The sequence below is a fragment of the Fundulus heteroclitus genome, chromosome 23, assembly GCF_011125445.2.
Source record: "Fundulus heteroclitus isolate FHET01 chromosome 23, MU-UCD_Fhet_4.1, whole genome shotgun sequence".
Taxonomy (NCBI): Eukaryota; Metazoa; Chordata; class Actinopteri; order Cyprinodontiformes; family Fundulidae; genus Fundulus; species Fundulus heteroclitus.
Window position 1 is genome coordinate 5,386,617 of NC_046383.1, and position 23,817 is coordinate 5,410,433.

At 38.4% G+C, this 23,817-nt stretch overlaps 1 protein-coding gene across 1 annotated transcript; it reads left to right on the plus strand.

The window, feature by feature from the left end:
* Positions 1–1,596: 1,596 nt before the first annotated feature.
* cenpi (centromere protein I) lies at positions 1,597–22,800 on the plus strand. Its single transcript, XM_036127471.1, has 20 exons — positions 1,597–1,896; positions 3,140–3,277; positions 3,677–3,795; positions 4,331–4,438; positions 7,932–7,980; positions 8,062–8,108; positions 8,249–8,338; positions 8,436–8,567; positions 10,796–10,933; positions 13,195–13,315; positions 13,589–13,677; positions 13,783–13,900; positions 14,128–14,192; positions 15,393–15,502; positions 16,533–16,668; positions 18,203–18,327; positions 19,861–19,909; positions 20,185–20,403; positions 22,286–22,327; positions 22,461–22,800. The coding sequence occupies exons 1-20, from the start codon at positions 1,737–1,739 to the stop codon at positions 22,611–22,613; spliced, it is 2,208 nt and encodes a 735-aa protein (XP_035983364.1). The 5' UTR covers positions 1,597–1,736; the 3' UTR covers positions 22,614–22,800.
* Positions 22,801–23,817: the final 1,017 nt, after the last annotated feature.

Genomic DNA, 23,817 nt, shown 5'->3' on the forward strand with positions numbered 1-23,817 from the left:
CAAACTAGAGAATCTACAGCATGCTCTTCTTCACCCTGGGCTTTAGGACCAGCCTCTCAGAGTCAACATTTAGCTGCATGTTTGGCCTTTTGGATGATCTGATTTGTCCTTTTACCCATTTCTCAGATGTAGCAAACAAATTGATTATTTGGCTTTTATTGGTTTATTTTTGTCAGGGCAGGCAAAATAATAGCATGAAGGTTTATGCCTGTTTTCTAGAGTTATTATGGCAAGCCTTTCAGATATCAGCTAACCTACACAAAGATCATGTTGAAGAAATGTAAATGTTTGTGTCTAATCCCTAGCCCTGGTGCTGTTTTTTTACACCATTTTTAAATGATTTTTGGCAGTATCCCAACGCCACCACTGGACCGGACATGCCTTCTACAGCGTTTTCCATTGTGCTGCCTCTTCTCGTGTGGACGCACATTTTTTGTTCTTGATAATTCATGAATATTTACGTCGTTCATATCCGTATAGACAAGGCCTTAGTAAAACAAAACACATGGGCTCCGACAAGAGGTTCCCTCTACGGACCACCGGACTCGGCATATTGAGTATTCACGCTGGATTCTATGTTGGAAATCCTGACAGCATAAACACAAGCCGGTGCGGCAATAATCCCAAAGCTGCAGTTGCTGGCCAAAAAAATTTTTTTTCCAGTACTTTTTAAAAACTTTTTTTTATTAAAGAAAAAACGTCACTCTCAAATAAAGGCGGAAAAGAAGTGAAGTAATAAACACAATTCTATACCATTTTACAGGTTTCTACAACTGCTGTTTGCGTCCACTCAGGTCAAAACGTTCCTGCTCATCTGTAAGATCATCCAAGATTCGCAGGATCTCGCTCTTACCTCTCCTCCTTCTTTGACCGCTTAGTTTTGACAACATCAACATGTATATGAAAATGGTAAAATTATGGTATGTGTATGTATGTCCTTCATACACATACCATAATTGCAAAAAAAGAATGCAAAAACGGATCTAAAAATAAGTAAAATGTTCTTAAAATTTGTGTTTTTGTCCTAGATTTGAGCAGGTAAATAAGACTATCTGCCAATGGAATGAGTATTTTGACCCCTAAAATAAGACAATTAGATACTGCACTTGAAATAAGATAATGGAGATAAATTGTTCCTTTTTTAAGTGCAAAAATCTTATTCTATTGGCAGATCATCTTATTTACCTACTCAAATCAAGGAAAAATACACACATTTTAAGAGCATTTTACATATTTTTAGTTCTGTTTTTGCAGAGTGTGTGTATATATATATATATATATATATATATATATATATATATATATATATATATATATATATATATATATATATAGTTTTTGATCATTATTGTTTATTCTTACAGAAGACTTGCAGCAAAACTGCTCTAATGACAAAGTACAATTTAATAACAATTTAATAAAAAATATTGTTATTTTACCTTAAGACTTGGGAACCTACGAAATGCTCCCAATTTTTAAATATCTAAGCAAAAATCTACAAATGTCTTACGGACGAATCGCCAACGTCCTCTCTCAGCATCTCCGGAAGTCGAAAAATATACTACAACTCCCGTGAAGCACCGCAGCGGATGGGCGCTACTGCGCAGGCGCACGACCAAACGGTCGGCGCGGAAGGCTGAAAGTTGTGTTTGAACGGATGGAAGCAGAGTAGGGGAGGGGATTTTATTTGTTAACAGTTTTTTTTTGTTTGTTTTGTTTTGTTGATCAATCCAGAAATGGCGGCGCTGCTAACTCTGTCGCTTTCGGACAGTTCGGTTACAAACAACCAGTCTTTGTCGAGTCGGAGCAGCAACAGGAGTCCGAGAATCGAAGAAAATGAACGGAGGAAGAGAGAGGCGGACCCGTTTGTCCTGGCCTTAAAGTACTTCTCTGAAGGTAGGTCTCAGCTTCACAACTACACACACCCACCAAACAACAGCTGTTTTCATTGTCGTCGGTAAAAGTCCGTCTTTCTAACAACGTTTTACACTTAAACAGAACACTGTAGGGAACAGAAAACAGAAAAGGTAAGACAAAGCACACGGTGAACGTAAACCGTCTTTAAGAATAACGCATGGCGTGTTAGCGCAACAAACATGTAAACGTGCCTACAGAAGACGTTTCCATTTCTTGTCTCGTTGATAGCAGAAATAGTCATTAGGAAACCTTCAGTTTCACTAAATCACATCTTCATGTCCCTTTTACTTTAGTCTCTATCTTAAAGATTAGAGAAAAAAACCAGATATTTTTGTTTTGTTTACACCAAACAAAATGCTTCAGATAAACAAAAAACATTTTACTACGGCAAATTTTTCGTTATAACATTGGTAAATTGATACATAGTTGTAGCAATAGCACTATGTGCTGTATGTAGGTAAATTTGGTAGGATACTTTGGTTACTGAAGTACTTTATCCCACAGAATACAATGCAAATTACAGCGAAAATGTTTTTGCGATGTTTGGAGCAAACAAAGTGCATAGATAATCCAATAAAAAAAAAAAATATTGTGTAAATATAAGTTGACAAAAAAGAAGAGTAAACAAATAAGACCAGCTGAATAAAAAGTATTACTGTCGTTGCCTTTCTCAAAAGATAAAGCAGCAGTGTAAAAAGAGAATCGGTTTTCAAACGTGAACGTTTTCATTTTAGTTTTCTTTTCAAAAATGGCTCGTTGAAAATTATTCATACCAATACTGAAGCGCTGTATCCGGATACAACATAATCCACCTAGCGTACATAACACTGTATATACTAATTTATTCCGGCATTCTCTGCACTCGTCACACCGTGGACATGTATGTTTGTGTGCGTCTGTGCATCTCTTCCACCTCCAACATGTACATAATGAAACAGTAATAATTTACTCCTGCATCCTTTGCACTCTGCTCATTGCACCATCACATTATTCTCTCAATCTGTTGGTTTTGTTTTATAGCCTCTTTTTGATTTTATCACTGAATTATTATGTTATTGTAAAAGTAGGCACGACATGAGCAGTGTACATTTCAGAGTCAAATTCCTACAAATACGGGCAAATAAAGCTGATTCAGAGTTTGTAAAGCGCTTTGAATTGTTTTGTTTTTTTTTGGCTGAAATTTGCAATGTGAATAAACATGCCTCGCTTCCCTCTCCTTTAGTCAAAGTGGGCACTCCTGTTGTGGGGAACGATGAGCTGGAGAACAACCTGGTGCAGGTGGAGAAGGTGGCCTTCACCATGGGACTGTCCCCAGAGGCCATCTCTGTTATGCTGGAGTTTGCTATGAGCCTGCGCATGGGTAAGCCGGTCCCTTAGCTGCCGTCGAAAGCAAATCACTGCAGCTCTCACACTTCATCACAAAGAGTAGCTGAGAACCAAACATGTCATCAGGAAATACCAGTACACTGCCAGTTTTTGTTTTCATGCCGTTTCATCACACGCTCATTTAAAAGTACTCAGACAACTATGATGTGAGAAAGATTTTCTCACTTTTATTCTGACTTCCTTTAAGTGTAAAGCTTTCTATTGTTGCTGGAAGTCCCAGATTACATGGAAGATGATATGTTCTGTTGCTTGTAGCTTTACATATAAAACTGTGGCACCTGTTGTTGAGAGTACCGTGTCTATGTGTCGGACATCTAACCACCTCCACCCTGCGTTTAAGTTTGCTCCCCATTTGGATTTGTTGTGTGTTTAGGGAGCAGTCCATGTGCGCGGGTGCTCAAGTGTCTGATACCTGCCTCGGTGGTGCCGCAGGACGCGGTTGTCCGGGCTGTAGTGTGGCTCAGTGTTGGAGCAATACCCATCACCACTCAGGTTTGTGAAGATCAGATCATTGCCGCATGTAAACATGAAAATAATGCAGGGTTAAAAAAAAACCGAACAAACAGGGAACACACTTTTATTAAAGGTGCCATGACATCACTGTATAAACTTAATAATGTAATTGATATTGCTGCATATATGTGTATGATTTTACCATATCTCTATTTCAATTCTCCAAAAAATGTCATTTAAAAAAAAGAAACAACTTGTTGTTTTGTCAGGCCAAATGTCTCGCCTCAATAAAAGGGTTAGTTGTGGTAACATGCAGCTACAACCATGTTTGGATAACTGGTCAACAATTCAGTTTTGACATTAACACGGCCTCATCAGCCTTAACAGACCGTATTATGTCCCCAAAACCTCAGAAAAGGGAAATTTGTTGTCATGGCCCCTTTAATAACTTTAAAATGAAAGTCCCCTGTTCTCGTGTTAGAGCACAGAAAGTAGCTCCTTTTGTTATTCAGTGGGTTATTTGTGTATGATTGAACAAATGTTTTCTTTTTTTTTCCCTCTTTAAAACTTGTAGGTCTTATTTATAAAGTGGGTGTTGACTGTATTTGACATGATCGATGCAAAGGATAAGCTGCGAGCCATATATGGCATCATCTTCAGCTTCGTCACAGAGGAAAATCTGGTATGTGACACAATAACATTTTTAGGTTGTGGGAAACTACAGCAAAGCTTATTTCTTGTTTTCATGAGCATATGTAGTTGAGCCTAAAATGATTCACATGCTTGCCAGATTTTGTTTTTAAAGTTATTTTTAAAAATGTTACCAACATGTCTCTCCTGGCTGGAAATAATCTTTTTTTTTTTTTGGATCGCCTCAGCCAGACTCCCGACTTGAATCTTACATTTAGCTAATGATTTAAGTTGGTGACAAAGAGTCCTTCTAACTACCTGGAGCTCATCACCAAATATCAACATCATGTCAATGGAAACGTGTAAAAAGCTGGTCAGCAAATATCAAAAAGGGGTTGGTTATTTTAATTTCCATTAAATATTGAGATGGGTTAAACAATTTTTGACATCAAAAATCTAAATTTGACTCTAAATGTAAATAAGAGCAGATAAATATATATTTTCAAAATTGATGCATCTTCCATACTTTTCATTGAAATTTTCCATTTCTTTCATCTTTCTTTTTTCCTTCAGTAAACGACAGAAACGTACATCCGACGATTTAGAATGCCTCTGTGTGCAACCGGGAGCACAACAAGTCGTAGGCATTGTTGAGATTCCAAAAATAAACGAACTAAAAGCACGCTCTAATTCACCCGTTTTGTCACGGTAGTAGACGAGAACAGCTCTGTTTTTACCTACCAGCAGGACCCAGATGTAGCGCAGATGTAGCTCGTGACGTCACGTGTGAACTGGTCTATAGAGCTGGGGAGACAAGTCAGATGCAGAGTAGATGCATTTCCTTTGTTTAATGTAGATGGCTTTTTTCACTCCTCTCCCAAATCACAGCGTGTTAATTCCTGCCTTTGAACAAGTGTCCTTTGTCCTTGTGATGTAAATCAACTGCTGAGTCTTCACCTGGGACCTGTTTCAGAAAGAATGGCCGATCTACTCCGAGTAGTTTCTACCTCACGCTGTCATACACCCCGTTTACACTACCCTCTTTTTAACCGAGCCGAGCTCGGTAACCGAGATAACTCTTGTGTGTAAACGGTCAGCAGACTGAACTGAACCGAGCTAGACATAACCGGACCGCGCTAAATGCAGACCAGTTGCTGGTGTGGTCTCGGCCTGGTATTTTTTTTCTGGCCCGGTTATCTGATAACGAATAGCACATGAGCAGACCGCGTCATTCCCTTACAGTCAGCTGACTGTTCGCGGTTATTCCGGCGTGTCTGGCTGCACGTCCCGATTCACACTCCATTCAGACAAATTCATAATAATACTAGCTTCCTTACCATGCCACACGATTTCCAGAGATGATTCTGCTTAGCAGTGTGATGAAGCTCAGTGTCTGTTGTTGTTTCCTGTGTCTGTAAATCCTTATTAGACGTGCGTTGTCTTATCCACGTCCCAAAAGCTGACTCTGTCTAACCATAACATCCTGAATGTTACGGGCGCCGCCGTTTTGATTTGCTTTGTCCCGCAGCAGTACCGTAGATCGTCACTAGGAGGCAAAGAGCAACCAAGGAACCGGGATAGTGTGATGTGTAAACGGTCGTCAGAACGAGGCTCGGGTTGGTTAACTGATCCAAGCTCGGACTGGTCTCGGCTCGGTTTAACAAGGGTAGTGTAAATGGGGCTATACTCTGCGTTTTCGGTTTCAGAACAGGTGCAATCACTCAGGTAACTAAACTCAGCGTCCAGTCAACCCTGAGTTCAGCATGAACATAAAAGAAGCCCTCATAAAAAGAAACAATGTTGTTGCTGCTGAAAAAAGCGGGTTAGCGGCAGAATTTCAGCCGTATTCTCACACTACACTCCCTCCACGCCCCCAAAGAAGCGGGTGGGGGGCATTGATTACACCTCTTCTGACACGTCCTTGTGTAGAGTTAGTCCAAACAACTCTTCTCGGTAGCAGGGTTGTTGTCATAATTTAACTCAGGGTAAAGACTTCTGAGCTTTCTGAAACGGAGAAGCCAGGGTATGCAGCAATTTACCCCCAGAAATTACTCTGGATATCCACTTACACGGTTTTCTGAAATGGGGCCCTGGTGGGTTTGCTCTTCTCTCTTGGGCCATCAGTTTGTTTAGCTGTTGTTCAATTTCTCTAGTCTAGAGGTCTGAACTTGTCTTGCCAAATTTTATACTTTGGAATGGACCAGTCTCTGTCTGAGAGTGCTGCTGGGTTTAAAACGCACCACAATGATCAATCGTGCTTGGGAAATAATCGCTTCATAACTTTGATACAGGAGCTGTTTTTCCAAAAAAAAAAATCTAAATAATAAAATTGAATATCTGATATGCTTAATTGAAGACAAATAGAAACATTAAGTCACTCAATTCAGGTGAGCCAGTCACTTCCATGGCCACAGGTGTGTAAAATCCAGGAAATACACATGCTTATCTTTAGCAGTCAAGAAGTGGGGCACTTCCTGGAGACGTCTACAGTCCATCCTTTTTTGGAAGAATGGTGAAAACTTTGTGTAAACATGTTCCTAAACCTGATGGAAAGATCTTCCCAATAAAAGGTGAAACAGTTACAGGAGCAAAGAGCGGACAAACGTCATTAAACCCCACAGTTTAAGAATGGGATGTCGCTCAAGTTCCTATGTGTGAAGGCAGATGAGCGAATATTTATGGAAATATAGTGAATCTACGGCAGCCTTTCTCTGCCCTGTTCCTCAGGGTCTTTCAGGTTTTACATGTTTTCTCTGCAGCCCATCTAGTTCTATCTGATGTAACATTTTACAGTTTTCATTTTTTTTTAAATTGTCTTTGTAACTGTTTTTTTTTTTTTTTTACTTGTCTTTTATTTTTACTTATTTTTTGCCAGGTCTGGTCTCCCTTGAAAAAGAGATCATCATTATTCTCAATGGCGACATTCTTGCTTAAATAAAAGTAAAGAAAATGGTACTTGACAAACCTGTTAATCACCCATTAATTTAAGTTGGGAGTGTAGCAACGAGGAAACCCCTTCAACTTGCAGGACAGTGGGCCTTTTAGCGCCAGGATCGAGAAACACAGATCCATGGGGCTTTTGTACGGATTTCACGTTTGCGTCGCACGTTTTGGTCGGACCTGACTACAGTTAAACTTTGCCGAGGTAGAATAAAAACAGTTTTGTAAGGTGAAGGGTTTGCTTGAAAACTTCCAACTACTTATTGAGACATTTAATGTTTTAGCCTTTGAGTCTTTGACAGTGAAAAACTTTGGGTTTTGTTTTTTAATTCTTGGCGTTGCAATCATTAACTTGTGTTTCTTGAAAGCGGAGAAGCTCGTGTCAAAAAATGGTTTAAATCAACTGTTATTGGAGCAAAAACTACTAATACTTTCAAATATGGATTTCTATAACTTTATTATACTGAAGTCAGTATAAACTAGCTTTTATTAGCAGGACTTACAGCTGCATATTAGAGCACCTTATATTTTGTTATTTGCTTGTATGTAACGAACATGATGTTACATTTTCTTGTTCTTATTCCTCTTTATATTTTTTTGTCTAGTGCCCTTTCATTTGTCACTTGTTGTACCTTTTAACCAGAAAGGAAAGCGGTAAGCCAACTATTTTTCACGCTTTAATTTTGGTCATTTTCATTACTCCTCTTCTCAGCGTTCTCTGATTTGTCATTGCAGTTCGTGTCTTCAGAGTCAGGAAGCTGCTGGAACTGCAGTCTAAACTGGTGAGCTTCCCGTCTCTTTCTCTCTGTCTCCTAAAAGCTGGGACTTAAAACAGACCAGTAGCGGTCTGATCATGTCTTATACCGGCTGTGAGGGCGCTTAATTTATTTCAGAGTTCAGTAAATCTTGCTTGTCTTTTTAGGGACGGCAGCCTTTCCTCATGCACCTCCTGTCACTTTATAAAGTGTTTTGCCCTGAGCTGTTGACAATCTCCATACCATCACGGATGAGGGTTTGTACACTCGTTCCAAGCTTGAAGCTGCCCTTACGCTGCCTGACTATCACCTCTGAGCAGCAATGAAACAGAAGTGTTCTTTGATTTCTCACAGAGTGGGTTTAAGAATCATATTTCGCCCTGGAAATCAGCTCTGATGGCACTCCAGAAGACGAACAGCGTGAAGGTCGCCCCCGGCATCACTCTGGCCTTCGCTGTCAAAGATAAAACCGGCTCTCGGAAACGGGTGGGTTCCCCGGCATGTCCTTCTCGTTGTGTTTGTAAATGAGTTCTGCAGCACTTGAGTTATTGCTGCTGCTGTTCCAGTATTATTGCCACATTACCAGCAGTCATCTAGAGGAGGGGTCTGTGGCTCCAGGCCACAAGCGGCCCTTTGGACCATATTAACGTTGGCTGAAGTGATGAAGAACAAACAAATGTTTTTAAATACAGATATTTATTGAGTAAGTGCAATGACTTTCAACAGACTCTAAAAGTACCAGTGATGTATTTATTTATTTTTTTAGATTTCTGTCTTTTGATGCAGTTGGAAACTATGAGCTTTTTTCAATTTTTTTTCTACATAAGTTTCCATAAACATCAACATCCCATAAATTAAAATGTACCCATCCTCCTTTTGCAAGTGTTTCACATTTTTCTGTATTTTATTACCTAAAACACGAATTAAAATGGTGATCCTTCAAAAATTATACATTTTCTGTATTGGCTATTTATCAAAATTCCGTTTTTGAGTGAAATTTTTACTAAGAAATTTTTCTTGGTAAAAGTTCACATTACCTTTGCGTGTCCAAAAAAAGTTTAGTTTTGCGGTACTGCGGGCAACAATGGTACTTTTGGGTTGTAAAGGTTGCAGACCTGCGATCTAGTGGCTTTGTGTGTGATCTTCAAGTTTCTTCGCCCTTAAAATACTTTAGTACTAAAGTAAAATGATAATTGCTTGCTGCTAAATAAAACCCAAAATAGAGTTTTAGAGAAAATCACACATACAAGGCCCATTTAAAGAAAGGTCTCATATCAATGTTGGCCCGCTGAGGTGTCGGCTCAAGTATCTCTCGTCTTCCTCCATAGATTCTCTGTTGGGTTTAGATCAAGCTGGTGGTGGTCATTAAGGCAGGTATTGTTGCGGCAAACTAACTTATTTTTATTCTTTGGCTTTTATTTGAAGCAGTGTTTCCCATTCTGTTTTGTTGATTGTTGTTGTCTTTCTTGTAAAGCACTTTGGTGCAGTTTTATACCTGCTTTTAAAGTGCTATATAAATAAATTTGACATTGACATATGTCGGTCGCTTTTGTAGCAAGGACTCCAGACTGTCATGAATTTTCCCCAAACTAAAAATCCTGTCAAGGGCTGTGGTTAAATCAGTCTCTTGTGCACCTCTTTGTACCACACGTTTTCCTTCCACTCAACTTTCCATTACTGAAACAATCTGGGAATAGCCAACTTCTTCAGCATTAGCTTATGAGGCTCACCCTTCTTGTTCCGGGTTTTACTGCCAACTGTCTCGTATGCATTCTTTCCCTGTATTGTGTCGGCCATAAACTAACATTTCTGTTTAAAAAAAAACCTTTTTAAGTGGTCTTCGGTAAAATCATAATGTTTTGAGAAATTTAATCTTGAATTGTCATTAGCTGAAAGCCACAATCATCAGAATTACCAAAAATAAACATCTGAATCATATACCTCCGTGTGTAATGATTCTTCAAATGAAGGTAAACAAACACAGAATATGCTGAATAGGCTCATTAAGCAGCATTATTCTGGGTTAGGATAATAGATAGGAGTGTTTGGTTGCAACAGCTGTGGGGTGACCTGAAGCATACGAGGATGAAACTGTAGTACGATTTCCGTTCCTCTCTAAATCACTGCTACTGTCCTGGCCTGATGGGACACCACGGCCTGCTGACACGGCACCAACAGTGTCGGGTACTCGGATATCATTTTTACTTTGGATTGCATTCAGTACAGTGCAGAAAGGTAACCTTTAATAATTTGCACCACACTGTCTTTGGGCCTAACTATTTTGGCCAGTGGGTGTGATTTGGAAAGATCCCTGTTTGTATCTTTATTTTGTTTAAAACTTTGTGAAATTCTTGCCTGGTAAATGAAACATGAGCATCTTCCTCGGTGAATAAACAAACTACTAGTTTTGTTTAAACTAATTTGATATTGGTAGACTACCACTTGTTTATTGTTATACCTGAAATGAACACTTGAAATTTGTTATCCCATACTTAAAAAAAAAAAAAAAAAAAAAAAAAAAGTAAAATCTGTTAAGAGCTTGGTTTACATATGGATTTGTGCCACCCAGGAAGCATTCTTTTATTTTTAAAACATTCTTTCAAGCAAATCCAAAAACTAATCAGAGAAGAGTCCAAAACTGTAAAAACGTTTAAAGTAAAGTAATTAACGGTTTACGTTTTTTTTTTTTTTTTTTTTTTTACGTCCTTCAACAGAAACTCCACCAGGAGCTGCCCGAGCTGAGCGCCGTCACCAACAAGGAGCCAGAGACGGAGCAGACCAGGAGAGACCTGGTCCCCATTGTGCAGATCAGCTCCTTCACTCAGCTGTTGGAAAATATACATCGCATTGAGGTATGGGAAAAGAAAACAGAGATCGTTTACCCCAGCCTTCTTCCTTTGCAGTGGCGCAGGAGTTTGTCGGGTTGCCGGTTCAATTCCCCCCACTCCGGCCGTCTCAGTTGTTGTGTTCGTTGGGCAGGACACTTCACCTGCATTGCCTGCTGGTGGTGGTCAGAGGGCCCAGTGGTGCCGATGTATAGCAGCCTCGCCTCCGTCAGTCTACCCCAGGGCAGCTGTGGCTGCTAACAGCTCACCACCGTCAGCGTGTGAATGGCTGACTATAGTGTAAAATAGGGCTGAACAATTAATCGCATTTTCAATATAATCACGAGTTAAAATAACGCAATTTCCAAATCGCAGAGGTCTGCAATTTTTGGCTATGTAACAATTAGGGAATTAGACACTTCCATTAAGTGTTGGTAAAATGCTTAAAGTGGGTTTGCCTCCACACGGAAGGGTAGACAGTTGCAGCAGTGAGATAATCTAACTTTATTACTTGTTTTAGAGTTTATATAATCATACATAGCATAAAGTACTGGTCAATCAGTTTAATACATAGACTTGCTTGTTAGTTGCACTTTATGTTCAACAAGGATCGATGTCCAAATCAACTAAAAGCTGTTCTCTTGAACAATATTCTGATTAATAGAAACATTAAAAATTCTTGTTTAAAATAGTCCTTGTTTACAAACATCTTTATTTAGAGGCCATTTTTGTTGCATGTGGTTAATGCAGAGAAAAGTCAAAATTGCAATTTTGGTTGAAATATATTGTAGTCAACGCAATCATTTCCGCTCCGAGTTTAGATGCTGTGGGTCTTTTAGCAACTAATTTGCACAGCGAGGAAACAAGTTGATTTATTGTTTGTATATGTTTAAAAAGACATGATAAATTAAGCTGGAAAAAAAATCGCATTAAATTGCAATATTAAGAAAAAAAAAATCGCAATTAGATTATTTTCCAAAATCGTTCAGCCCTAGTGTAAAGCGCTTTGGGGTCATCGGACTAGTTAAAGCACTATACAATTACAATCCATTTACCATTTTTTGCCATTTATCCCACTGACTGTTCATCTGTCCTTTCATGGATGAATAGATGGACAAAATTATTAGCAGGTTATATTTTTCAAAGCTCGACCGTCGTAGAAATATCTGAACTAAGAACTCTGGAAATGTTAGTCTGGAAAGCATCCATAAATTTGTAATCACTTAAAAAAAATCATGTACATACTCTTGAACATACTCTTATGAAAATGGTAAAGAATAGAAGGAAATTTAATATGACATAAACACTGACATTGGCCTTTTAGGTGAATGAATATTTCTAAGAGAGAATCCACTGACCCAAAGTCATCTCCAACCTGTTGCTGTGTTAAAGATAGGTAGGTACATACAAGCCAAATGTGATTCTGGTGTGTAGTAAACCCTCTTGGCCACATGGTGGTGCTGTGGTACCGTCTGTAATCTGGACCACATGCTGCTCATTTATGACTTGGTCCAAGCACAGGTGGCCCTGCAGCTGTAATTGTTTTTATTAGATTAGAGCATAAACCGGTTTTATGTGCTGTGTGCTTCTCATTTACTTTATCATTATATATATTTATATATATATATCTTTTCCCTCCCACATGTCATTAGAGGCTTAGTATTCACTCAGGACAGATAAAAGCAAAAAATAAATAAATAAACTAAAATGAGATTCTCGGTAAATGAGTTTTCATGCTCTTAATTTTCACACCTTCGTTTGCACACCATGCCAGAGAGAACCACTCGGCTTATAAGAGACAAAAAAAAGTGTTTCTACTCTGTCATGTTTTTGAAAAATACTGACGACAGTCCCCTGTATAAAACTGATCTTTCATTATATTGACAAAGAATCAGAGACTTCCTTCCTCCACTTCTACTGTGAGAAGATGAATGGCGTCCTCTCAGTTTAAAGAGACATTTGTTGAAGCGCTAAATTGCGTCCATTCATAGTTTGTCTCCTTTTTATTCGGACGTATCTCTACGTTCAGAGGAAGCTGCTTATGCACTGTTGCATTTGAGGCTGGATGCTCGGCCTGCTTCTCAGGAAGATGCTCATTCCTGATCTCCAGCAGCTAAACAGGATGAACGTTAAGTAACGTGAGGCACCCTTTTCCCACAGATGAGCATTTTGATGCATTTTAACGTGAAGTTTTTCCATTTTGCATCTGCAGGACTGTTTGTGTTGACGGGCGTGTGATAATTAAAAGCCTTTTTTTTCTTTTTTTTACCTGATCTTACCTCCACCAGCTGCCTGCTCAGATGGCCTCTCTGCTGGGCTCCAGTCTGGCTCTGCACTACCTGGACTGCGTGCAGGATGAGTCTGCCCTCCTGCGCCTCAATTTCTGGCTCGGCTGCGCTCTCCAAGAAGGTAAATGAATCGGGAGAAAGGAGGAGGAGGAGGGGGGGGGGGGGCGAAGCTGCTGTGACATCCTCCACGAGGAGAAGTTGCTCCTGAAGCAAAGCCGACCTTGAGCTGAACTGCAGCGGGTGACTTAGTTTGGCGTATCAAAGGGAATTCTGTTAGGAGACAACTAGAAAAGTACCGTAGGGATCTTACCAAGTGCCTCTAAACCCCTCTTGATGATTTGTTTTTATTTTTCTGTCTGTTTGACTCACTAAATCCTCCTCTTTTTTTGTTCAGAGTTTTTGTTCTGCAGCGACGGAGGAGCCAACCAAGAGGAAGGTCTGCAGTTCTTAAGCAGGCTGCTGTTTGCGCAGCAATTCCTCCAGGTGAGCGTCTCATCTCACGTCTTGTCCTGCATTTTTTTTTTTTTTTTTTTTTTTTTTTTTTTTTTTTTTTTTTTTTTAAAAACGATGCCTGCTTTTGTCCATCAGGAGGGGTTTCCCAGTTCTACTGTCTTCCTGTACAAGTTCCTCAACGTTTGGAACGGCTCTCTGCTGTGCCCACAGATCCTCGGCCTTCTCAGCGACATTTCTGTCATTCCCAGCTCGCGTGAGTGTCCAGAAAGACCCACAAAAAAAAACACAATTTTCTATCGATGATATAACATCTGAAAGGCCTCTTCTCGAATGTCTTGCTTAGAGAATCTAATGAATTGTAGCCCTTTGAATGCGACACATCGACTGATAGTCGCGTAGAGCCGGAGTGACAGTTTTATTAGAAAATGTGAGCTGACTTGTTGAGCAAAGAACAACTGTGACATTTTCTCTCCTGCTCAGAGATCAGAACGCTCCTGTTAGAGCCACTCATGCAGCTGTTCTTCACATCCTCGCTCTTTTTTAAGGTACGGTTTTTTTTTTCTCCTCTTTTTTGGGGGGTAAAATCCTGTTATAACTTCAGAGTTTCTGCACGCTGCAGAAAAATTGGGGAATTTCTCCTGAACATGTCGAAGTTCCTCTCCAGAGTTTTCTCTCCTCATCCTGTTTTCTAAAGCTTGCATCTGGATGTTCATCTGTCGATTAGTCTGATTATTTATCCATTCATATGTCTGATCGTCCATTCGTTTATCTGTTTATCAGGCTGTTTACTCATCTATTGCAGGGGTGTCCAAACTTTTTGGCACATGGACCGCATTAATCAAGTCAGAGGTCCTCGAGGGCCACAAAATGAATAAATAAATAATGAATAAACAACCAAAAAATTGTGATTTTTTTTTTTTTTTTTTTTTTTACCTGCTCTACAACACAGGATCATTTTATCTAACAAATTAGTCAGAAATTCAGCCAGAAAGGGATGTGTAAATCATGATAGATCTGAAGTTAAAAGGGTTTTTGCTCATTTGTCTTATCAAAAGATGGTCATCCAGTTAGCAAATTATTTTGGGCTTGATAGGGGGGGGGGGGAAAATTATTATTTTTTATTTAGCAACTTAAGAATGGGATTTGGGTCAGTATTTCTTTGAAAACACTTGCTCTATTTAGCCAATTTTAATAAATGAATTCAAATCTAAGTTAAACCAAAGTCTGAATTTGAGAAAATGTCCTTGGACAGATGTGGTCCTGTTTATTAAGAATTTAAATAGGATGTTTTACCTAACATTTTAAATTGCAAGATTTTCGCCTGTCTATAATAATTTTGCCCTAATTAAGAATAAAAAGTTGGCATTTGCATCAGCAACCTGTGCTGGTGGACCAAATCTTTCTTAAAATGGAGTTGGAGGGCCACACAAAATCAGCACAGGGGCCGCAAATGGCCCCCGGGCCGCACTTTGGACATGCCTGATCTATTGCAATCATTTATAGATTTATACCCCATGCATTAATCCAACCATCCTTTTATCCTGTGTCCATTCCATCCATCAGTCTGTTAATCCCTTTTTTTTCTCTGTCTGTCAATTATCCATCCCTGAGGACTTTAGAAAAATCAGCCATAAATCCACTGTGGACTTTTTTTTTTTATCCATCTTTGTATTCGTTGTAGATGCTGCACTAGTTGAGTGTTTGATCAGCTGTGAGCTCGGTGCTTTTCTTCTGCGTGTCTGCAGTGTGGACTCATTGAATGTTTAAACACCATGCTGGTAAAGTGGCTGACCTGGCACTCTGTGTACACGTTGGACGATGACCCGGACATCAGCCTCGACGGCCACACGTCCGTGTGAGTTTTACATCCACTCGATTAAACTCCAAGCGTGACGCAACAACTAGAGTCCTGTTTTGAAACACGTTAAAGAAAATAATGTGTTGCCGCTGTTGTGTTTTCACTTTTCGAGGAGCCAAAACTTACTTACTTCTTACTTTCTTTGTTTCTTTGTTTCTTTCTTTCTTTGTTTCTTTCTTTCTTTTTTTTTCTTCTTTTTTTTTTTTTTTTTTTTTTTTTTTTTTTTCTTTTTTTTTTTTTTTTATTTATTTCTGATTTGTTTTATTGTTATTTAGTTTCTGTTGTTTTTTAGTTTTTCTTTGTTTTTCTTATTTTGTTTTTTTTTTTTTCGTGTTATTTCTTTTTTTAGTTTTTTTTTTTTTTGTTTTTTCTTTTTCTTTTTTTTCTTTCTTTCTTTCTTTCTTTTTTTCTTTTTTTCTTTCTTTTTTTCTTTCTTTTTTCTTTCTTTTCTTTCTTTCTTTCTTTCTTTCGTTTTTTCTTTCTTTCTTTTGTTTTTTCTTTCTTTCTTTCTTTCTTTCTTTCGTTTTTTCTTTCTTTCTTTTGTTTTTTCTTTCTTTCTTTTGTTTTTTCTTTCTTTCTTTCTTTTTTCTTTCTTTCTTTCCTTCTTTTTTTCTTTCTTTCTTTCTTTTTTCTTTCTTTCTTTCCTTTTTTCTTTCTTTCCTTTTTTCTTTCTTTCTTTCTTTCTTTTTTTCTTTTTTTCTTTCGTTTTTTCTTTCTTTTTTTCTTTCTTTTCTTTCTTTCTTTCTTTCTTTAGTTTTTTCTTTCTTTCTTTCGTTTTTTCTTTCTTTCTTTTTTTTCTTTCTTTCTTTCTTTCTTTCTTTCTTTCTTTCTTTCTTTCTTTCTTTCTTTTTTTTTTTCTTTCTTTCTTTCTTTCTTTCTTCTTTCTTTCTTACGTACGTACGTGTCATATTCTTCAAGGCAAAATTATCTGAAATCACTAAATAGGTGTTGTAAGTTTCACTTAGCGTCATCTTATAAGCCGGTTTCTGTGTGTGTGACTCTCTGCTCTGCTCTGGCTTGGTCTCAGAAACATAACCCTGTCAGGGTTCAGGGACTCTGTGATGGAGCTGGTTCAGTTTGTGGGTCAGCTGGCCTCCGTGGGCCTCCAGCTGGAGGGCTGCCACTCTCTCCTGCTCAGCTTTATTCTGGATTTCTACGAGACTGTAAGTGAAAGCCGCTAACTGGGTCTGCTTTCTGGCTTTGTCGAGCAAGACCCACAAATTGTGCTCACTCCTTTTCTTTTTCATCTCCTTAAATGAATATATTTCATTTATTGCTTATTTATGTGAGGGCTTTAAACACAGTTCTACAGCAATATATTTGCATAAATGTGGTTTTATTTAAGACATCAGTGCAGGCTAAAAGGTAAATAAATGAAAGATAAACTTTCCTTAACTTTTCCCTCCCTATTTTGAGTTTGGTCGTTCAGCAGGAGCTCAGAGCAGAGCTGCTGTCCCCCTGTATCTAAAGGTGGGAATTGAGTTTGTTCGGCAGACATCCTGAGCTCTGAAGGTTTCCTGGAGACCACAAAGTTCACAGATCTGTTAGATTTGTCCCAGAAGTCGCCTTTTGTCTACCTGCCAACTATCGTACTTTTAGCAATACAAGCCAAACAGCAATATGCTTTCCTGCTTTTTAAGCGTTCAAACACTAAAGGAACATGTTCACTAATAGATGTTGTACAGCATTATATGTTGTATGGGGTTTAATTAGATTCAAATTGTCAATAGTGCTGAAAAATAGTTTATACCTACAGCTGTCACTATACTCTACATGCACGGCAGCCATGCTGGATACAAAACTTTGGTTTTGTTCGGCAAACTGATTTATTTTTCCCAGTCAGAAAACCAACTTTAGTGTCTGAGGGGTTTTGGCTGTTTTCCCAAATGGAAACTGGAAAAATCTAACTTTCTAATGCAAATTCCTAAGCAGCCTGGAAACGGCACAGTGTTTTTTTCTAAGTCTGGACTCTCAGTGTTAAAAAGTGCATCAGAACATAAAAAGTAGAGCTTTACACACACACAGGGTTCCTGCGGATCCTTAAAAAGTCTTAAAAGGCATTGAATTCTGTAATATAAAACTAAGGCCTTAATTGGCATTAAAATGTCTTAAATCAGTCTTTCTTAGGTCTTAAAATTGTTACCAGGTCATAAATAGGATTTTATTTTTGTAATCCTTTCCAAACAGTAAAATAATTGATACAATTATATATTTTTTAATTTACCGAACGGCTCAATGTAACCATTATTGGTTCCGTCCCGATAGCGGAACCAATAAAAACTGTTGCGGCCGGACCATAGCTGTGAAAAAGAGTTGGCACTGATTTATAGTTTATTTTAGTAGGGAACAAAACAAAGTTTGTGAATTCAGTTCAGTAGTTTGTAAAATATATCTGTAATTTGTGTGTTTTTTAGCTTTCTTCCTATAGGGAATGTTTTTCAAAATCTTTAACATGTCTACTGAGCCAGAAAGTAATGGTTTATGTTAAAATAAACATTTGGGTGAAGTTGTCGCAACCAGGTTTATCTTGTTTATCATGAAGTTGGTCTTAACTTTTTATTTCAAGTGACATTAAAGTATTAAAAAGTCTTGAATTTAACTTGCCTTATGCTGTAGGAACCCTGCACACAATTAAAGCTCTTGCTTTAGTTGTGATCATGAAGCGGAGCATGATTTTTTTTGCCCCTCCTTCCCCAGGTGTGTGACACTTTCCTGAAGTTTGGCCTTCACCTCATCATCATGCCTCCTCCAGGAGTTTTTTACCCGGCCTTTTTTGCCACCGACCCGGTCAGCGTGGACAGACTGGCCTACATCATGTGCAGGTGGGGGATTCTCGGTTCATCTAGTATACAGAGGCTTCCAGAAGTTCTCATACCGTCTGAAATTTTCCCACATTTTGTCAAGTTACAACCAAAAACCTTAGTGTCTTTCATTGGGATTGTATGTGATTGGCTAAAATAAAGTTGAAGTGCATTATTGTGAAGTGGAAGCAAGATACGTTTCTTCTTAATTCAAAATACTGTGTTGAACACTTTTGTAATACAATAACAAATGTCAGTCTGTACCAGATTGTCTTAAATGGGACATATCATGCAAAAGCCACTTTTTTTTAGCCCTTAAATACATTTTGCTGTGTACTTAGAGTCTCTACGAGTGCAGAAAATGGGAAGGTGGTCTTTCCAAGTGCTGCAAAGACTTCTTTGTATTCTTTTTGGGTCATATTTTTCAAGCCGTTCAGTTTTCTCTGTTTTCTATTATGTTTTTTGAACTATTACGTCACAGTATTTGCTGCAGAGCTTCAAAACAAGGACAGGGACTTCCACCAATGGCAGAATCTGCCATTTTTAATTCTCAGAGGGTTTTTGTAGTTCAAGCTGAAGGATCATCGGTTGGTCATTAAACCGTCACCCACCCTATGATGGTTCCATGGAGATCATATGTTCAGAGGCACTTGCCTTAAAAAAAAGTCTGATCAGAGCCCTCTTATACTTAATAAGTCCTCATTCAGAGCAAAGTGAAGTTTGTTTCTGTTCACAAACTTGCCGATTAAAGCCGATTCTGATTCCTCACAGAACAGCTGAATTTTATACTCACATTAAATCATACACAGGCTGATTCTTGTTATTTATTAAACTACTTCTAAAGGCCTTTTGTAACAGTAGATTTTATTTAGGAGTGCCTGAGTGGAGTGGTGGTGGAAATGCTTGACTTCTTTGTTATATTCATATTTGAAAGACTCAAAAACCATGTATCATTTTCCTCCCCTTTCACAATAATGCACCACTTTGTGTCCCTCTGTCACCCAGAATCCCATTAATCTTTGTGGCAGATGGTGGTTTTAACTTGACAGAATGTGAAAAAGGAGATTTAGGGCTGTAAACATGGTGTGTCTTATGTTAAATCTCTAAGAACACGGTCTCATTACGTATTAGGGTCACTTATGGGTCTTTTATGGTCTTTTATATATGTGAAATTCAGGTATTAAATCTATCTTTAGGCGATAATATCGTCAAGAAAATTGGATAATAATTGTGCCTAAGGTTGGGCCTTTTTATCGTATTAACATTAGTGTAAAAATCTTCATATCATAAGAATTGTGATTTATTTATTGTGATCTAAGTGACAGAAATCATATGTTTTAATTTCTGTGTTTGTTTTGAAATGGGTATGTTTTATGAGCAGTATTTGTGTTTTTGGGGCCATGCTATTTCCTTAATAAGACTGTAAATACTTTTTCATAGTCAGTTTTATTGTTTATCGTTCCAATAAATGATACAAAACGTTGCAACAAAATGTGAAGTCCATACCTTAGACTCATAATGATGCATAATCAGAGATTGCTGTTCTGGTTATAGGTACAAAGCCAACCTGATGTCGGCCAAGATTCAGGAGAAAGTGACCGAGGTGAGGACAGATTTTACCCAGCCGAGCTACGCGTCATTATTTCTGCTCTGGATGTTTTATGTTCAGCATGTCCGCCCAGCTCTTCAGGAATCCGTCTGCGTAAACCTGATAACCATAATCTCCTCTCGGATGAGAATTTTTAAAATGTTTGTTTCAACACAGCTGTCCCTGTGAGCTCTGACTTAGTGAGCAGGTTTAAACCTCAGGAAAACAAACTTGGTACGCAGCCTGTAAACTGACCGCCATCCGTCCGTCTGTCCGTTTGCCGTCTTCAGAAGGCCTTTCACATCAGCCGGCAGACTTTCCGACAGTTCAACCAGTACCTGATTTTCATGGTCAACTGCCTGTGGAACTCCAGCATGTATTCTCCAGAGACGGAGCTGCTCCTGTCAGAGGAGCTGCTCGCGAAGAGCAACGTCCCGCAGTACTGGACCTACTTCGACTTCATCCACCACCCAGCCTTCATGAGCTACGCCGTGGACTTCCACCAGATGGTTAGTGGGCGCCGTTTACACTGAGATCGTTTTGAAGGAGCTCAGGGTTCCCACTGAGTTTGGAAAACTGTGAAAATTAATTTTTGTGTGTGTGTATATATATATATATATATATATATATATATATATATATATATATATATATATATATATATATATATATATATATATATATATATATATATATATATATATAGTGTTGTATAAAGTACAGAAATCTCAGAGTCAAGTAAAAGTATAGGTACCTCTCCAAAATATGACTTTGATAAAAGTCCAAGTCACTGACTGAAATGTTACTTGAGTTAAAGTCTTAAATTATCTGAAATGTCTTGTACTTAAGTATGAAAATTACTGTAAAAATAGATGTACTCAAGTAATGTAATGAAAAGTATAACAAAGCAAATGCAGTTTGAATGACATTTTTTACGTTTTGGCAAACTTTGAAAGTCAAATTTACTTAAAATAATATAAACAACCAAGTGCAGGAGACATTTAGACCAAGTTTAGACAGAAAACACAACCTTTTTGTAAGCTTTCAGTTTTTCTTCTTTAAGTAAGGTCAGTGGTATATAAATTGCATGCGTCGCTCTCTCTCCCTCTTTTTTTTTTTTTTTTTTTTTTTTTTGTAACGAGTAACTAAACCAAACATTGAAAATGTATTGGAGTAAAAAATATAGTGAAGTAAAAGTGAAAGTTATCAAAAATAATTATACTCGAGGAAAGTATAAAGTACTCCAAAATATACTTAAGTACAGTAGTGAATATATATATATATATATATATATATATATATATATATATATATATATACCAGATTTTATTCTGTCCCACTGTCTAAATGTGGACCTTCTTGTCGTTTCTTTCATTTTCTTCTTTCCCCTTTTGTGTTTTTTCCTAACCTGACAAAAGCCAGACGTATGTCGCTCCGCCTAGCTCCACTCACATTTATCTGGGACCTCTTCATAGGAATTGCCTTTATTGAAGGCTGGGCCTTATAAAAAATTCTTGTATATGATTGGATAAGCCACTTGTCTGTCATCTTTATCGACGTGCTATTTCAACCACTCACACCAAAGCTAACCCGTGACGCTAACCGCTAACTGACAAGATGTCCGCTGCGGACGCGCCCCGGAAAACAAAACTTGCCAAATCCGGTCGGGAGAAGGGCGAAAACATTGTTTCCACCAACAAAAACCTTCAGAGGCATTCTCTGATGTTCTTTTAATGAAACTATATTAGGTAGATTGGACAACACGGAAGAAATAGCAGCATCAATGTTAACGCTTGCTTCCTCGACGAGCCGCCATTGCTATCAAAACAGTCTCACGTCACGGTCACGTCTCCACTACGTCGCATCTATGAAATGCCAGTCCTGCGTCCTGATTGGCCAGACCATAAAATTGGTTGGAGAAATCGCTTTCTATGGGCGATGTCCCAGATGTATGTGAGTGAAGCTAGGCGGAGCAACATACGTCTGGCTTTTGTCAGGTTAGTCCTTTCCTTCCTTCCTTCATTATTATTTTTCCTCTTTCTTTCTCTCTCTCTCTGTCTTTTATGTTCTAAAAGAACTGCAACACTGGAACATTAAGTTTTAACATGCCAGAAGTGCAGGAACCCGGACAGTTGTTTTGATGGATCAGCTCCCAGCCACGCTGTGCACTTTGCCAAATAGACCTAAAAGCAAGACAAATTACTTTTAATGTATCCCTCAAAGATGATACATTAATCCATAGGGAGATTTTATTATTAATGGCTGCCCTTTAAGATGTTTAATAATACACACACACCTTTTTTTTTGGGGGGGGTGGTGGGGGCACCTGCAGCTTTGAGCAGATTTCCCACAGATTTCTGTCACTGATTATTAATGTCTCCTCTTTATCAGTGTTGGCCGGACAGAAAGAACATGGACCTCAATTCCATCAAGGTAAACGGCTCTCCTTTTCCTTTCTGTGCTCGTTTAGGACTCGGCATGTAGTCTTGACGCACATCCGTCACGATTCTTTGATCAAACAATCCTTCAGATGTTTTTGATGTGACTCCCTGTGTGTGTGTTTCAGCAATCCAAGCCGTGGAGCTGGTACCTGCAGTATCTGGTCACCCAGGGCTTTGACGGCCTTAAAGACTTTATTAAGGATACCATCAAAGGTGTGGTGACGACGGGCAGCGGGGATGAAAGCGCGACGCTGAGGCAGCAGCTCGACTCTGCGTAGAACAAAAAAGAACCACTTGTATCATAAGAATGTGTATTTAAAAGACATTGCGTATTTAATCTCTTCCGCTCATCTGCTTCCTGCAGGTTGTTTTTATAATTTACATCATTTTTCTGACGCTATAAGGCTCTTTTTAGTTGCTTGTGATGCATGAATTTTGCCGTGTAAATAAAGTGTTGATATTTTACCATGCAGTTGAATGAGGACGATTCTACCTAGAAAACTACTATATGTTCTAAATGATTTTAGTCAGAAAGGTTTTACATTAATGAGCAATTTAGCGCCGGCACACAATAACGAGATGCTGATTTCCATAAGTTGATGGAAAGAAGCCGTCAGTCAGTATGCTAAATGAATACTCCGATGCATTTCTGCGTGACAAATGAACAGGTTCTCCTGTTAATAAAGTGTTGTTCCATAAATGCATTAAGGAAAACTCACAATCTGGATGGGAAATCACTTGATTACTTCACACACAGCAACCACTAAAAGCAGCTTCAGATAAAGATCGCTCTTTCATTCGGTGCAAATAAAAACATCAATCTGTTGGGAAACAAGCACAACGTCAGGGTAATAATAAACATCCTTTAAATATTCATGTTAAATTTATGTCAGGAGTACATGGCAATCTTTATTTCCTCAGATTTTTAGTTCTGGTCCTATGAAACATTTTATTTTGTGCAGTTTACATAACCGAGAAGGTTTAGTCGAGAGTATTTCTAGGAACTGGGGAAACATTTACTAAGATTATTTGATTTTAAGCTTCAACAATCTCACAGGAACGATCTTTATCTAAGGCAGACGTGTCCACAGTGCAGCCCAGGGGCTGTTTGCGGGCCCTGTACTGATTTTGTGCCCCCCCTCCAAAAAAACTGCATTTTAAAATATTTTGATGCCAACCAGCACTGGTGGCTGGTGCAGATAGAAACTTTTCATTTTTAATCCGGGCAAAATTATTGCAGTTAAAATCTTAAATTTAAATATTGAATTGAATTTTAAGTACAGAACACACAGGTTAAAAAAAAGTTTTTTACTCTGTTATGTTATTTATTTTATTCCCTTTTTGGCCCTTGAGTGCTTTTGACTTGACAATTTCGGCCCAAGATCTAAGGTGTAAAACAACTCTTTATATTAAGGATCAGTAAATGTGTTAGAGTGTTTGACCTGGGAGACCCAGTGCTGCAAACACTTACAGTTAAAATTA